The following is a 17,668-nucleotide window of genomic DNA, read 5'->3' on the forward strand; positions in this document are numbered from 1 at the left end:
TCGAATGGTTCTTAAGCTTACTCGCATTGATAAAATAATTTTTTTTCTTGAACGTACGTTCATCGATACCTATAAATAATAATTTTAATTGTCGTCAAAGTGATTGATAGTTATTCTTCATTATCTTCAGTTTACGAATAACTAACAAAATCGATGGCATACATGGTGTGCATTATCCGTAATAGAAAATCACGTGGTGATTTCTATTCAGTGAAATTAATTTCAATTAGTTCTTCTCTAACGAGTCCTCAAGGGCGTTAAGGTAAGTAGAGCATAACTTAAGTGTCGTGTAGGATATTCGCTGCCATATATTTTGTCTCTTATGGGCGATTCCGATCGTAAGTATGAAACTAAACGATTATGATTATTATCATTATAATACTTTTTCTAATACGAATAAATAAGTGTATTAAAATATATCGTTATTAAATTATGAATATAATCGAGTTATGGACTTTTCTTCTCTTTTACTTCTTTTTTTCATTCATTCAATTTTCCTTTTTTTTTTTTGCAGTATTATATAATATCTTTTATCGCGTTTCAGTTTCCATTATTACAAATAGCACAAACGCAACCTTCATTCCAACGCAAAAACTTTTTCTAAAACTTTTCTCATGCTTAGATCGGGAAGAAATTTCTGCGTTCCATTGTTTATCTCAATCATTCGAAACGAAACTTTCACGCCTCACCGGTTATAACGCTGTCTTCGCTCGAGTAGAACCGTAACGAAAGTATTTTTGTTTCTTTGTCGTTAAAATGATTAGGTATAATAGGTCGAAGATCGTAAAGAGATTCTTTCAAAGGGAACAACCAATAATCGTTTTACGATCGTTGGAGATCGATTGACCGAAGTAGCCATTGTAATTAGCGAAATTGCTTTCACAAATAACTGTTCATTCGAACATGATGTGAACACGTCACTTCGAATCTCGAAAATAATCGATCCTACATGAGATTTTAATTATGGTAATAACATCCAACACTTGACAATCTTCTCTGGCTCTCTCTCTCTCTCTCTCTCTCTCTCTCTCTTTTGCTCTCTGTTGGCGTATTTATACGACAGGTACGTAGTCATGCGACGCACTGACGAAGAAAGCTTTGTTTACGTATGCAACAAGTTAAATCGATAACGTGCTGCTCCTATGCCGTCAGAAGCTCCGGCTCCTGTAACCTTGACAGTCTGCGACCTGGCTATCTCAATTATATCGAGCCAGCCAATGCTTCACGCACATGCAAATCTTTTTTTATTCATTAGAATGAGCTCCTTTAAAGTAGTTACTTTTTCTAGCAGTCGATCATCATCCATTTTTATTTTTAATCGAACACTTCGAGACATCGCATCGAAAAAATCGTATATTCCGAGAATCGATATTAAGCAATAAATAAACTTTGAAAAGTATTTTAATTCTGTATACGAGAATGTCAATTTAATAGGAGCGAAACGTCGCTGAAGATTTTTTTTTCTATCGAATAAATTGACTACCTCTTGGGAAAAGATCATACAAATTCAGTAGTATGTTCGCAGCAATCTCATTTTCAGGGAATCTTTTTTTTTTTTTTTTTTTAAAGCTCTCTTCCGAAAGCAAAGGGTATAGAGTTAATGGAGAATAACACGTCAAGAGTATAGATGCGAATATCGATCGATATTCGATGTTTACACATGGACTATCTCAAAATCTCTTTCTCATTGTTCTCTTCTTGATCGATCAAGAATGGAATATCTCTCATTAAATAATTTCAAACGCTTCACTTATTCCAATGTAGACGTCAATTTCCACGAAATTTACACTTCGTCGGGATAAAGTTTGAAAATAAGTATAAAGTAGTTATCCGAGTTCATTAACTTAGTACTTGATTGATTTCCTATTGTTCACCTTTACAATTTACTTCGAAGATTTTTATTATAGATCCGTGTCTCGCAGTTTCATCATGAAAGATTGAAAAAAAAAAAAACATTAGATGCAAGAAAAAATTTCAACATTTTTCCCTTTTCTCGGCTGATTTTTTTTTCTTTTATTATTTTTCTTTTCCTTTTTTTTTCGTCTTTCTAAAAATTTCACAACCTGACCTTGATGACAATCAGTTTCGATAAATCGGATTGTACCACAAATTATATTATTTTTCTATTCCTCATCTTTCTAAGGAATAATTATTATCGTTGATTTCTTAATTGCAACAGTTTGAGGAGGCATCCGTTAAACGATCGCGCATGTGCCGACATACGCGCAGTGTCCCCGGAACACTATCCCAGGTTATGTCACGGATATTCCAAGGCAGAAAAAGTTCCCAAGGGAGCACCGTATTCGCATATAATGAACTCGGATCGATCGATAGCGCGCACGGCCACTATGCGGACTGTGAAAGCGTAGCACCTGGAAAACTCGACGGAAATCCAGGTGCATGCGTTGCCAAGATGCGTATCTGTGCGGTAGGATAACGGGATAAACTCGAAATTTTTAACCTTTGATTATAGTTGTTATTTAATTAAATAAAATCTATTTATATATATATGTATATATATATATATATATATATATATATATATATATATATATGATAGGTATGCATGTTGATGAAAATAAATTATAATATTCCAAGCGTAATCTAATTATGTTAACATATATGAATAAATATGTATATTCAAATAATAGGATGAAAGTAGGTATTACAGGAAAAGAAAAGAAAAAGAGAGAAATTTCTTTTCTTGGAAAGACATGGGTGGAGCGTGGCTGCTCTACAGGTCGAAGGAGAAGCATCGACCTTGAATGAACCTCGCACGGGTCGATGGAGTCCTTGAAATTTGCACCCTCGTCGTATAGCTTAGGAGTGTGTTTATCCTCCTACTATCGACGAAGATCCTTTATAAAGAAAGAAAAAGAGCGAGTGAGTGAAGAAGTGAGGATAAAAGCTAGAGAGAGAGAGAGAGAGAGAGAGAGAGAGAGAGAGAGAGAGAGAGAGAAGAAAGACACACAGCGATACGATCCAATACCGTATACGAAATAGAATCGCTTGATACGAAGCACGATAGGAATCGTTACACTAAAATAGCAAAGCTCTCCTGTTCGTGCGAGGACGTCGCGTGCAACAAGTATCGCGCCAGCTCTGGGGGAGGATGCCACGTGACTTTTACCCCGGCGAGTCGATATTGACCGGAAGCGGGAATCGTCGAAACTTTTATTCGAATTCCTTCATACTTTTTTGTACTTATCTCTTTCCTTTTTTTTCTTTTTTTGTTTTTTTTTTTGTTTTACTTTTCATCTCTCTTTTATCTTCAGAAAGAGAAGTTATTTAGAAATAAATGTTCGTATATCGATCAATCGATTGCCGTCGTTAAATTTTCCCTAGAATTATTTTTGTTCACGCATGGCGTTCACATAATGATGTAGGGTAAGAGATAAACTGAGGGCGAGGCGATTAATTTAGAACGGTTGTTTTTGAAACCATTATAAAGGAACGTCCTATGGAACGTCCTACGGATTATACAAGAATTTTTTACGCTTTTGCATAAGTTGTGATGCATTGATCAGACAGATAGATTTCTCATATAATTTTAAATCTACCCCTTTATTCGAGAAAAGATAGTATTTATATCTTTAAAAATTAACGAGCGTTTTAAATAATTATTAAAAAAAGAAATGAAGCAATCTTAAATGGTATACCTTGACCCTTAAACGCATACCTAAGTACTCTAGGCAACGATAAAGGAACTTAAATCGAGCGAATTCTCTTATCTCCTTTCTCCACGTTTTTGCAAACGTTTCCATCTAAGGTACTTTCCTTTAACGAAAAAATAAATATTTTCTTCTTGTAGGCGTTTGATTTCGAAAAGGCGAAAACGATAGAACTATATTTTAGTTGCTATTAACGGAAAAGAAAGACGACAAATGTCTTTTAATTTTATTTTCATTTTACTTCGTTTTTAATAAGAAGTCACAAAAGTATCGTTAAAACTGCGTGAATATTAAAAACAGAGAGACAAGGATACTAATATTAAAAATTAAAGATACATGTGTTTTGACTCTTTGAAACTACTTCAGTCTAATCAGGTTTGCGTATTAATATCTATATTGTCTCGGAAAGCTCGTTGATACTATCAGGAAAATGAGACTTGAAGACTATTTATAGAGAATATTACTCTGTTCTTTGTATTTTTCTTGAATATTATAATATATTTAGAATTGAAATAAAATAAAAATATATTGTAAAAAGGTAAATAAAGAATATTCATAAAAAGTTAAAGCTTATGTTTTTACATACTTTACTTAACATAATAAAAAAATCTATCTTTGAAAATGAAATTGTAATTTTATAAACATGAATTGATATCGAAAGATCCGAATAAATCTATCGATATATACCTATATATATTGAAACATAACAGATGAAACGAAAAAGCAAATAAATATATATATATATATATATATATATATATATATATATCGAGGGAGAGAGAGAGAGAGAAAGAGAGAAAGAGAGAGAGAGAAGAGAGAAGAGAGAAGAGAGTGTAATATTATCAGGCACGAATAAGCAGCCGAGACCTTCACCGAGACCCAGTTGGTCGACATTGCCCCTGTGCTATACTTGTCCTACCCCGCCCAAGCAGCTACAGCGGCAGCATCAGCAGCGACGACGAAAGCAGTGTACTCACACAGAGACGCAAGCTAGACACGCATATAGACAGCACTTAGGGAAGAGAAGGATAGAGGAGGTGTAGTAGGTACGTCTGGTGAGCTAGGAGAGAATAAGTGGGAGAGAAAAGGGAGAGGGCAAAGCCAGTCCACAGACACAAATACCCTCCACTAGCATCACCACTACCACTACTACAACTACTAAAAGTAATAGCAGCTGAAGCAGCAGCAGCAGCAGCAGCAGCAACAGCACCAGCAACAGCACCAGTACCAGCACCAGCATCAACACCAGCACCAGCACTAGCACCAGCACCAGCACCAACACCGTCATTAGTCTACATACTAGCCTGTTCACCCTGGCCTAGGGGTTTACCTTGCTCTCCTCGTGCTGTTACGACTGTGTCGGGGTTTGGGGGTGTAGACGCAGGCGCGAACGCAGACGGAATATAGGTGGACAAAACGGCGCCGAGCATTCCGTCAAAGCCAGACAGTGCGGCACGATCGAAAGAGAGCGAGAGCGAAACCGTGGAAAAAGAATTTCGATCTGGAAGAAAAATCTCGTCCTTCGGTTTTTCTTATAATATATTTTTTGTTCGCTGTCAAGTATTATCATTCGAGTATCTCACGTTGTTAGAATTCTTTTTATTCTTTTCGTGAGAAATGGGAATCGTCAAAACGGCATCCGAGAGTATACTAGAAGAGACAGTCGTACCTAGCGAAGAAGCTAATTATTCCTTGCAAGGACATACTGGTGAGTTATGATTTTTTTTTCTTTTCTTTTCTCTTTTATTATATATCAATGTATCTTCAAATATTACAACGGACGATTATTTTATTTTCGAATTCGCGATGACGATGTTAATTACCTTTCAATGGCTGTGCTTTAACCACGATTCTATTCGGCGCGCAAGTATCTGACCATCTAACAGGTGTTTGGAGATACAGATATAGCAACAGTGCGCGAAAGACGATCGTCCGAGTTTTACTTTACTTTCATACACATGATTGTTTTCTTTTTTTCTTTTTACTTCACAATCAATTAATGTCTATTAGAAACAAGTATATGAAAACTATGAAGATCTTTCCGTGAATGCTTTTTTCTGTTGATTACGATGACAATAAACATTATAAAATACTTATTTATTACTCGTTAATATATTCATTCATTGTAATGATAACTGATACGTAATGATTGTTTTCATTTCGACGAATATCATACACATAACAAAATTCTTCTTTGAAATTAATACAATTATCATAAAATGAATTTTTGTAACAAAAATCATGAAATAGATAGAAAATCTTGTTAAAAGTTTAATAATTGCTGACGATGAAAGACTTAATACTTATAAAAATGTAATTATTTTATACACAGATGAGATATTTCAAGATTTTTCAAGATTTCAGTCTTATTATTTACAATTTTAAATCCCGTTCGATCGGTGCATTGGAAAATCGATAAACGAACGTCGAAATTCTTCTGAAAGGATTATACTCAGTTTAAACGTAAACCATTAGAAGATTACAAATAAGCTTTATATTCAGGGTCAAGAGTACTTAAATCGAAACGATCGTTTTAGTTGGTACCTCGAATACGCTTGCGGTTACGAGCAATGGGGAGGTGGTACGTGGGTATTTATTGATTACGCCCTTGAAAGAGCGATTCGTTTTGACGTCCTAGTTAGATGCGTTTAATTAAAGAGAATTAGAGCGATGGGTATAGTATTATCACTAAATGAACATTTAACAATAATACGATGTATGATTTTCGTTTATTTGAAAACGAACATTTTTATTCGAATTAATTCTTATAATATAAACGTATGTAAATTCTGAAAATAAAAGTTTACATTCTGCGTTTCGATACATTATGAAAATTGTTTACGAAATTTTATGAGAACATTGTATTTATCGAACTACGTGTTGCATAACTGGGACACTCCTTTCCGATTGGTTTTATAAAACGAGGAATAAGAGAAAAAAGAAAGAGAGAGAGAGAGAGAGAGAGAAAAAGTGGAAGGTTGGGATATTAAAAGCGAATGAGAATTTATAAGGCTTCGCGGAAAACGGTGCACGCTAACTTCATATTAAAGACGCAGAACAATGTGGAATCCTCGTCCTTGGCCTCGACTATCGACAGTTCGACAGAAAACTTATGCTACGCTCGGGAGACGACGAATTTCAAGCACATGCCTTTCGTGTGCTACTTATTAATAAAATTGATATAAATAGATGGAAGAAACCATTTTTGAATATAATTAGATACGTTGTTATTTAACAATTTGAGATCCTGCGAGATATTATCATGGAAAACGACCCTGCAATAATTATTAATTTGTTAATTATGATAAAAAAATTAATTAATTATGATATCATAATATCATAATTATGATAAAAAATTTTTTCATTAATTTGATTAAAAATTAATGATATAATTTATTGTAAACGTATCGATGAGATGACAATTAACAAAATGTTTCTTTAATAATTAATATAAATTATGATCTGATATATTGTGCTATATGGGATAAATGATTCCATTTTACATCACAAGTTTGGATAATTCGAAAATAGGCAAGTCATCTTAAGATACCGGATCTCTTGATATACATTTAAAATTTATTTTTATACATTTTAAAAACATGTATAAAAGTTACCTCTCGAAGGATAAACTCGATGCGCCATTGAACTTGCCGTTATATCTTTACCAAGAGAAAACTTTAAGAAGAATATTGCGAAGTTAGGAGACATATTTTCCTGGACAATAAATTTTAGTCATATAAAAAATTTTAAAAAAGAACTCCTACCTCTTGCGAGAAAAGTAGAAAAAATACTTTCCTTTCGAGATAATCATGATTAACAGATGAATAATTTCCTATTGATTATTTACAATCCCCGTTAATACTCGATACTCGATGCTTGATAAATGTCACTTAATCCTATTTATCGATTCTCATTATGAGGATTTTTAAGCCATCCTTTATATAATAGATATTCACATTACTATGAATTTCATTTGAATTGAAATTCCGTATGGATTGAAATAATCAATGAGAAATATAATACAATGTCACACTGGTTGACATTATTACTATAAATTATGTGTTAGTACTAATGGTATGGTACTATATTGCCTATTAAAATTTTAAAGGAATTTTATAATCATCAACGAACAATCGATAAAGATGTGTAAAATGTTTTGATATGATATTCGATAGAGTTAAGCGACGATGATTTCAGAATACGGAAGGATATGACAATTAATAGGTTGCATTTAGCGAAGCTTCAATAATCCGTTAACATCCGAACGGATCTCGTTTATGCGGTTTGATCGATTAATGCAGTTCATATCGTGTGCAGCTTAACATTCTTGCATTTATTATGAACTACTCAGGAAGTTTGGAGGGACACTGATCGAATAGATGTGGAATAGAAAGTCATTCATTATTCAATTTAATGGAATAATACAATATCGACGAGGCAAATATTGTATTGACATGAACATGTTGACATGAAATAATATAGCGAAAAAAAAAAAGAAAAGAGAAAAGAGAAAAGAAAAAAGAAAGTGATAATTCGTCGCGGACTATTTGAAATGTTATCAATTACTTTCATTATCTCGGCTGATTGGGAAATCTTCTTCTCTCTCGGATCTGTCTTCGTAAATAGAGGATAGCTCTTTGGGCGTCGTAAATGGGCAAATGTCGCTGGAGTCCTCTTTCCTGAGCAAGTGGAATGATGGCGGGATATCGACTTTGGAGCTATCGCTTAGAATTCTTATAGTAATATCGTCGAGCACATCTTCTTTTAAAAATATATCTTCTTGTAGTTTATTCATATTTTCTAGGATCATGCTTATAGTTTCAGTGTGATCGGGCTGAAACATTTTTCCCTCGGGATTTTCTTTAAACAAGTACTCGGCCTATTGTGAGAGAAAATCGGTGCATAAGTAGTTACAGTCGGGATATGATCGGACTAGAATAAGATAAAGATATTAGAAGAATAGGATGAATACAAACATGATCTTTATCTTTAAATATTTTATTTATATAGAGAAGATTAAGAAAGATAAAAAAGATACATGATTACTGGAAAAGAGAGGGAAAGAGAGATAGAGAGAGAGAGAGAGAGAGAGAGAGAGAGAGAGAAAAGTTAGGGAGGAAAATAAAAGTAATGAAGGAATTTCGGTATCTTTAAGTACCTTTATATCTTTTTAAAAATGAAGAGAAAGAAAAGAAATAAACAAAGTAGAGTAAATTCGCAGTTGAGTAAAAAAACATGAACTGGTTGTACGTACTAAGTCATTCTATGTTTTTAATATTTTTTCCAAAAATATCTCATCAGAAGAAATAAATTACTCAGTAACACATATGAATTTTTTTATCCAAAAAAATTTAATATCTCTGGATAAAGAAAGCTTTCATAAAGAATAAGAGAGAGAGAGAAGAAAGGAATAAAAGAAAAGAAAAGGTAACTAGGTGTTTGTAACTGTTTTATATGCCGTTTGCGAGGAAAGACAATGAATAATTAAGAAATACGTAGGCTTTTGATATAATGACGCTTTAATAACGATACCTTTTCATCAAAAGGAAGTAAGAAAAGAAATCGAAATTGAAAGAAATAAAGGAAGGAAAGCGAAATGAAAAGGAAAAATAATGGAGGAACAAAACAACCAGCAGGAAATAATCGCGTAAGATATTCGCCCACACACAATAGTACGATGAACTGATAGAAATACGTATATATATATATATATATATATATATATATATATATATATATATAAATATTCGAAGATATTCGCTTTCAAAGATACGTCACGATTGAAATGTCGTCAAGGAAACAACGCAATGCCGTTGAGATGACCGCGTAGTCCATTTATAAAATAGGTCGGTTCTTCATAGTCTTCAACACGGGCCGACCTATTTTCCTTGCCTTTATTTATTCTACTTCTTTCTCTCTCTCTCTCTCTCTCTCTCTCCCTCTCTTTCTCTCTCTCCCTCTCTTTCTCTTTTTCTCTCTGTCTTCTTCTCTTTCTCTTTCTTCCTCTCTCTCTCTCTCTTCCTTTATTTCCTTCTCTTTCCTATCAATTTAGTTATATGTATATCCTCTACTGTTCTTTTCTCTTTGTTTGAAATAAAAAAAAAAGAATATTCTTCTCCGGTTGGCCGATATTCGACGATGCTCAAAATGTTTCACTTCCATGCTTCGAAAAGCTTCGAGGTTATATAAGGTGGTAAATTTTAGATTAATGTATCGGACTACCAATATGGAGATACTTCGAATCTGCGTGTATCAGATTTTTGTTAGAGTCAAAGGTAATGGTATAAAATTTCCATATTTTTGCCCATGTTTTTAATTTTTTTTTCTTTTATTTTTATTTTTCTTTTTTTTTTTTTTTATCAAGGATTAGCTCCATTCGTTAATATTCGAATGCTCTTGCATCTTCGACAGACCTTGGTCGTGTATTTATACAAATTAATTAATATTTGCGTTATTTTCCAAGTGAAAACGAACAATTACGATTCAAAGAGAACACCCTGTATGTAAATACGTTATATCGATCCTTTCTAATCCAAGTACAAACTCTTGTTTTCATATAAAACTAATATATTAAAATTGTAATTTTTATTCCATTCAAAATCGTATTGTCTTTCACGTCAAAGTTTTTTGACAATTATGAACGACAAATTTAAATATAAACGATAAAATGATAAATTTAAATATAAGAGATAAAGGGATAAAGGATCCTTAAAAAAATCGGAAAGTTGTTTGAATGTTGAATAAATAGAAATTAGAATTCTCGAGAGTGCAATTTAGTGGCTGATAAAAAAAAAAAAAAAGAAGATAAAAAAGAAGCAAACAAAAAAGGTGGTATAATTTAAATGTTTTCGATCGATAAACTTTAATGACATTATAGACGCAACATCCAGTCGCGTGTACTGATTGAAGGGAATGTATCCATATTTTCCAATTATTAGCGATACTTTATCCTTAATAGAGCGATTGATGGATTGAGAGCAGTCGCATCGTTTAATATATATCCATGCTTTAAAAGTATGCCTTGTCCAGTCTTATAATCGAATATTTTAGAATAAGGAAATTAGTTTTCGAATATAAACTAAATATGAAATGACGTTATGTAACATTACGAAATAAACGTTAAATTTATCGTATAAACCTTTCAAATCGACGATAATGAAAGTATAATAAGTATTTTCATTGAAACACATTTGAAATAATCTATCGACGTAATATATAAATTTATTGATAACGATGATAATAATTTATAGAATTGATAATTATAATCTATTATTAATAATAATGAAAAATTACTGATAAATTTAAATAAGTAAATCGTCGAAGTAAATATATTTACTTAACGCATGTGTTACATACAAATAGAATAAATCGCATTAGCTAATGTCACTATCCAATGAATATTGACACACTAAACCAATACTGTTACCTCCGTAGAGTAACTCAACGTACCAATATCTAATGAAGTCCATATTATCGTTGAAAGCATCACGCACATAAATCACTTGCGCTCGAAGAAATCTACTTTGACGATAATATTTGTCCGACCGGTATTTGATGCAATATGCAAATTATGTACCGTTAACATGGTTATGGTATAACAACCTATGAAAATTTGCGTCTGTTTAGTTATCCTTATGATATTTTTTGATATTATTCGTCGCATGTTGTTACATTGCTCTTAATAACACGACAAATCTTATCGGGAATAAATTCAAATGGTAGAGAATAGAAGGAGACGTACGAATGACAATAAATTTTCTTTGATGGTTGAAATAGATTTATTTTTTTTTTCTTCTTTTTTTTTCTTCTTTATTTTCCTTAATGGATCTTCCATGTTGTTTTTCTTTTCAGACAAACATGAACGGTGTTTTATACTAAAACGATACTTGACTCGTGAAACCGAACCTTCCGCGATATTTTTTTATCGTTATTTTATAGCGCATACGATGACGATCTACTTACATCTATACCTATATTATATGAGAAAAGCCGATCTTCATAAAATAAAATCATTTTCGATGAACAAGTCAGAACGAAGATAAGTCCAAGTATTTGTCCTTCACTTATTTTTCAATGACGTCAATAAAAATACCGATTCCACAATATGTTCTTCTCTCAACGCTTACTAATCGTATTATCATTTCATATTACCCTACGTCATAACGAGCAATTTTCTTTGATTGTCAAGTAATATATCCAACTTTGATTACTCTCTCCCCCTCTTTCCCTCTTTCCCTCTTTCTCTCTCTCTTTCTCTCTCTCTCTCTCTTTCTCTCGGGTATTTTCTAAGGATGAATTTTTGAACACATGACGTGTTTCTTCAACCTACGATAAAATCCATAATAGTTACACATTCGCTATACAATCTGTTCGGTTAAGTTACATCGTATATGTTGACGTAAGAAAATACGTCAACGAAAGTTCAGAGTTTATCATCTCGAATCGTTTCCATTGTTACAACAATAAAAGCCAAGGAATTTAGGACACTAAACGACATTCGTAAAAAAAAAAAAAAGAAGACAAAAGGAACAAAAATAGTAGGAAAAGTATGTTTTTTATAAAAAAACATAACTTTTTTTTTTTTAAATTTGTATACGCACTGAGAAAAAAAGAGAAAAGGCCGAGGGAGGTTAGGTCTTTTTTTTTCCTTTCTTTTCATCAAAGAAAGGACAAAACATTTCCGTATAATAAAAAGAGATAAGTTCGGAAAGCATTGGAATTTCAAAAGGGAAGCAAAAACCTGTTGTGTATAGGTATAGCTGTATCTTGGAAGACGATCAATTCTCTCTGGAGTAACGCCGTCTTTTTTTTTCGAAATAAGACCTCTTCTTTTTAAAATATACAAGGGCAACCGTAGAAGGACTCTTCGAGGTAAAAAGAGGAAAGAAAACCAGAAAACCGACATTTGCCATCGATCGTCAATTTTCTACATTGCAAGATCTTGAAATGATTCTAAGAAGTTCAAGGTGTGTGCGTGACCTAGAAAAGAGATTCTGTCTCTTTCTCTCTCTCTATTTCTTTCTTTTTTCCTTTTTCCTTCTTTTCCTCTCGAAAAATTCAAAAATCACTAGTAGATATAAATCAGTGAAATAATAATGTTTATTTTTCTTTTAGTTTTTCCTCGGAAAAAAATTCTGCTATTGATATAATGTATCTCTTTTTTACACATTACCACAGAACAATACTCACGTACTGGTTAAATTAAATAGTACGAATAACAAGGATTAATTATAATAAAGTATGGTACGTTTGCGTATCTCGTTATTATATTATAAGCATGGATAAGGATGTTTAGACTACTTTGGTGTGATGTTACGATGATTAGATTTTTTATAACATCGTTAATTCAAGACTGAAACAAACGATATCTCGTTTCCAGATGAAATCACAAAATGCATACGACGAATTATCCTTAGAATTTTTTATAAACAATCTATCAAGTTTTCATTTATTTTTCATTTCCAATGATTCAATTATTAACTTTATCGTTTCCTCGCTCTGTTATATATCGATTTGATCGATTTTAATGATTTTTTTTTGACTGAAACGTGTACTTCGAAATAAGGAAATGCATTCGTAGCTTTTACTTTCCGCGTATCGTTTTTTAGATAACAAATATTTAAATTAATCGATTTATGATTTTATAAGAATATTGTTGAACAGAAAACATCGTTCGTGTACACGAGAAATGTTTTTCCGGAGACATTGAATTTGTTCGAATTTCTGTCTCACTGAACATGTTACAAGTTTCAAGCATGTTTTCATTTTCATCTTGTTTTCGTGAAAAAGTAATACATCCTCGGGTGAAACCAAACGCTTTGCTAGCGTCATTTCCTTTCTACCGAAATGGTCCTCGCTTCCCATATCAAAATGTATTTCCATCCTTTTTTCTTTAACGTGACCTACCGACGACATTTATCCAGGCGTCAGAAAAAATATCTGCTGACTGTTTCAAACGATAAATAATATTTAGAGAACGAACAGGAAATGATTAATTGCGTTAAACTTTTCACGAATATACAAATTTTTTTATTTTGTCATTCGAGATATACTTCCGAACGCATTGAATATTTAAATGGTCGAATTTCGTATTTCGCATGCAAAATATGTAGAAAATACAAAATCCAGGAAAAAAGAAAAGTGTACGTACTTTATATGCTACCAACAGCAGTAGAACGAATCCATTATGATCAGCCTCTAGCATGCGGCTTTTGATTAATCCATCTCTTCCGTCGCAGTGAAAAATGTCTGTTATTGATCAGACGCAATACTATTCTTATTTTAATCTATTCTTTTATGGTCGATGTTCCCAGTTCACATTTTCACATTTTTCCTCGTAATAATATATCGATGCTTTTCCTTCTTCATAGGTTTTATTTTGCTTATTACATAATTTATCAACATATAAACACACACACACACACACACACATATACATATATATATATATATATATATATATATATATATATAAATATATATATAAATATATATCTTGAAGATTTTCAAAAAGCGATAAAAATTTGATGATTCAGGGAAAGTTTAATGCCTATGCATATAAAATTTCAAATACGATTCTTGTTCATTCACTATGGAATATTATAGTATGGATTTCTCACAGACTACACCGTACCTATGTTATTCGTATGTTCTGTGTGAAATCTGCAAGAACAGCTTTATAACGAGAAGAGAAATTACTCTTGTGACGAAGTACCGTCTGTTACAAACGACTGCACATAATATTTCGCATATGAATGAGACGTGTAGCATTACCATTTCTATAGATGCGTTCTATTTGACACACAAAACCATCAATTTTATATCATTCGAATACATACAAATTTGAATATTGGTCCACGATACTGATCAGTCATAATAACGAATAGTTTAAAAATTATTTATCAAATATGGGAAGACATTTTTACGTTAAAGAATTTTTCTTTTTATTGGACTGACTGTAGAAGCTAGACTCAAGTATCCAACCACTCGCATACAATATGCAAACACATCTCTCAAGTTATTTGTATACCTCGCTACACGAGCTGAATGTTCTTTTGTATGTATGTATGTAGGCAAAATATAGATAATGACACGTGACTGCGTAGGTGGTATGCGATATGATGATGTTAAATAAGATGCTTCATTCAATATATTACAATTCTACTGATTTTCCTATTGCATTGACATTTAAACATACACAACTTTGAATATTTCGTCGTAATCTGAAAATTCTATTGTATCCTATTTATATCGTGAAAAATATTGAGGATGAAATATCGTAGAATTTTAAAAAGCATCTTGACTTTTACGAATACCATAATTTATTGGTTCATTGAACGTTCGCATAAATTTATGATTACGTTTTCATTGACAACAATTTGTGTCAAATAAAATTTTTATTTTGTTCTTACCAATGTCAATATATATATATATATATATATATATATATATATATATAACACAATGACAATAATAGGAATGTTGCAAAAGAATCGACCTAATCTATTAACCCAATTGTTTAGATGTTAAAACAGGAAAAAGAAAGAATTAGAATAGAGAGATATGTGAATATAAAAGTAAATAAAATTTAGTTTGCGACGTTTTTCTTCGCCTACATATTCATAAAGGTATATTAAATTATTTTTTCCTGTCACTCAATTTTGTTTCAAACTTTCATTTTGGTTAACTCCTTTATTTTTATACGTATGTATATTAAAACTTACAGTATAGCGTTATATGCAAAATGTAAATCGATGAAAGAATAGATAAGAATATTGTTTCGACAATATTTCATTCCATTATCACACGAGAGTAGGAAAGTATGAACGATCGCAAAAAAGAAACATGAGGGAAAGGGAGAAAAAAAAAGAGAGAGAGAGAGAGAGAAAGTAACTGCAGATTCGATTTTCGTTCACAAAGAAATTGATTTTGTTTGTGACAGGGAGCTTCACCTGATGAACTTCACTATATATCGAGACTTGTATTGTTTACTCCATATAACACAGAAACAACATACGAGCTAAAAAATTATCTGTTCCGTAGAAGAAACAACCCAGTTTATCGATCGACGCTAAGTTCTACAGTATTTTATTTTCTATTTAAAAATTAGACTTTTATTTTAATTGATCACTTTAGATATAATATAAAAAAATAATCCATTTCTATTTCATTTTTTGGATATATATTTATTAATTATTAATTATTATTATTAAATTTTCGAGTAACAGAAAATATTCAGTTCAGATATTAATATTACTTTTTTTTAAAGAAAAGAGAAAAGCATCAAGTCAGGTTGACAACAAACACGATATGAAATAACAGGCACCTACGCTAACTTTATCATTAGACAAAGGAGTAAAATGCAATTGTAATTTACGACTAAAAATAGAAAAAAGAGAACGCTGCAACAACCTATATGTAATGTACGTGTCACAACGAAAAACAAACTATACTAATCCGTATATTTTTAACAATAGAAACTCTCAGTATTATTTGTGATTAGAGACTTAGTCTAGGCGAGTCGAGGATGTTTACATGATGCATCGATTCGCCAGAAACGAGCAATTAACTATGCAGTATGATTAAGTGCTCGTGATAAACCATAATAACTGATAAACGCGATATTATCTCTTTAAATTTATGTTGTTACTTTGCCGACGCGTGAAAACAACGTCGAAAATAGAAAAGCTTCATTAAAATTTGTTAATTTTTTTTTTTCAAATCGATGAATGCACATACACACACACACACACATATATATATATATATATATATGCGAATAAAAATGTTAGTAGAACATAGTACCTAAATAAATCAAGGATAAATCAGACGACAGAGGAACTCGAAATAATATAATAATATTATTTTGCATTATTAATCAATTATACTTACTAGAAAATCTACTGGATCTTCTGGTCGTAATTTTGCAACTTCTATAAGACCCTTTGTCAATGTCGGAAACACGTATCGAACTAAATAATGTCGAAGCGGTTGACCCATAATACAAAACTTTTCTTCTTCCTCTTCTTGCAATTTTTCTAACAATTCCGTCTGAAAGGTAATGAAATTATTATTAATAAATAATCAACTAATGAAAAATTCTTCCTTTCCTATTAAATTACAATGATGAATTCTACCTGAGACAAAGTGAGACCGTTAAGATTAATTCGATCTCAAAAGTTATCGTCGCAGATGTTCTATCATTTCACGTGAGCAAACTTCTTAGTTTCAAAGTCGTAGGAGGTAAACGATAACGATAGGAGGAGGGAAGAAATTTACATCGGCTAGTGTCAACGATTAAAGCAACCGAGCTACGAAGTTTACGAAAATTCTTCACAAGAGATGATCCTTCGGTTTTCGAAGGATAATCCAACAAAGGAGTCTCTTGGAGACAGACAAAAAAAAAGAACTTGCAAGAAGCAGATTAGAATAGCAAAAACGAAGTCCTCCAAGTATATCTTTCTTTTGGTCCGATTTTCAAAATATCTCTTTCTCATAACAATTTTCTTACTCATTACGTCCCTAAGAATAATTATCATAGTTTTCGAACTTCATATTGAATGAACAGACAACATAATCCATGAAATTCACGTTCGCTTAGACGGCTGAATTGAAAGGGATAAGACGGTCAACTACATCATGAAATATAACGAACTCTTATCGATTAATTTTAATCCTTGAAAAAAGTAACTCGTCATAAAAATGACAGGTTATTCGGCCTTAGTCGATAATAATTTCAATGAGCTTAGGGTGATGTTCAAATTAATTTTCTCATTCATACTTTAGAAATCTCTATTTAAAATCATTTCCCTTTCTTCCTTGAGATTAATGTTAAATGCTTCGTCATGTAATTCAAGAGGATTATTAGTGTCGGTGGATTTAATAATATTTTAGTATTATGCGTTGGCACGCGTATTGAACCGATTTAATCGATTACCATACAGGAATAAATGATACTTGTTGGACTTCATTAACCATGATAGAACGATAGCGATACA

The 17,668-nt window shown here is 32.0% G+C and overlaps 2 protein-coding genes across 2 annotated transcripts in view; one reads left to right on the plus strand and one right to left on the minus strand.

Moving 5' to 3' along the window:
- LOC124957676 (adenylate kinase 7-like) overlaps window positions 1–17,668 on the minus strand; it is a 77,021-nt gene that overhangs the window by 57,946 nt on the left and 1,407 nt on the right. Inside the window, exon 3 of the mRNA XM_047514828.1 lies at window positions 16,563–16,721. Coding sequence (XP_047370784.1) covers window positions 16,563–16,721 — 159 coding nt within the window. The remainder of the gene's footprint in view (window positions 1–16,562; window positions 16,722–17,668) is intronic.
- Window positions 4,745–17,668, plus strand: part of LOC124957670 (synaptotagmin-10-like) — a 32,681-nt gene continuing 19,757 nt past the window's right edge. Inside the window, exon 1 of the mRNA XM_047514814.1 lies at window positions 4,745–5,379. Coding sequence (XP_047370770.1) covers window positions 5,289–5,379 — 91 coding nt within the window. The 5' untranslated portion in view covers window positions 4,745–5,288. The remainder of the gene's footprint in view (window positions 5,380–17,668) is intronic.

This window comes from Vespa velutina, chromosome 2 (assembly GCF_912470025.1).
Source record: "Vespa velutina chromosome 2, iVesVel2.1, whole genome shotgun sequence".
In the NCBI taxonomy this organism is placed as follows: domain Eukaryota; kingdom Metazoa; phylum Arthropoda; class Insecta; order Hymenoptera; family Vespidae; genus Vespa; species Vespa velutina.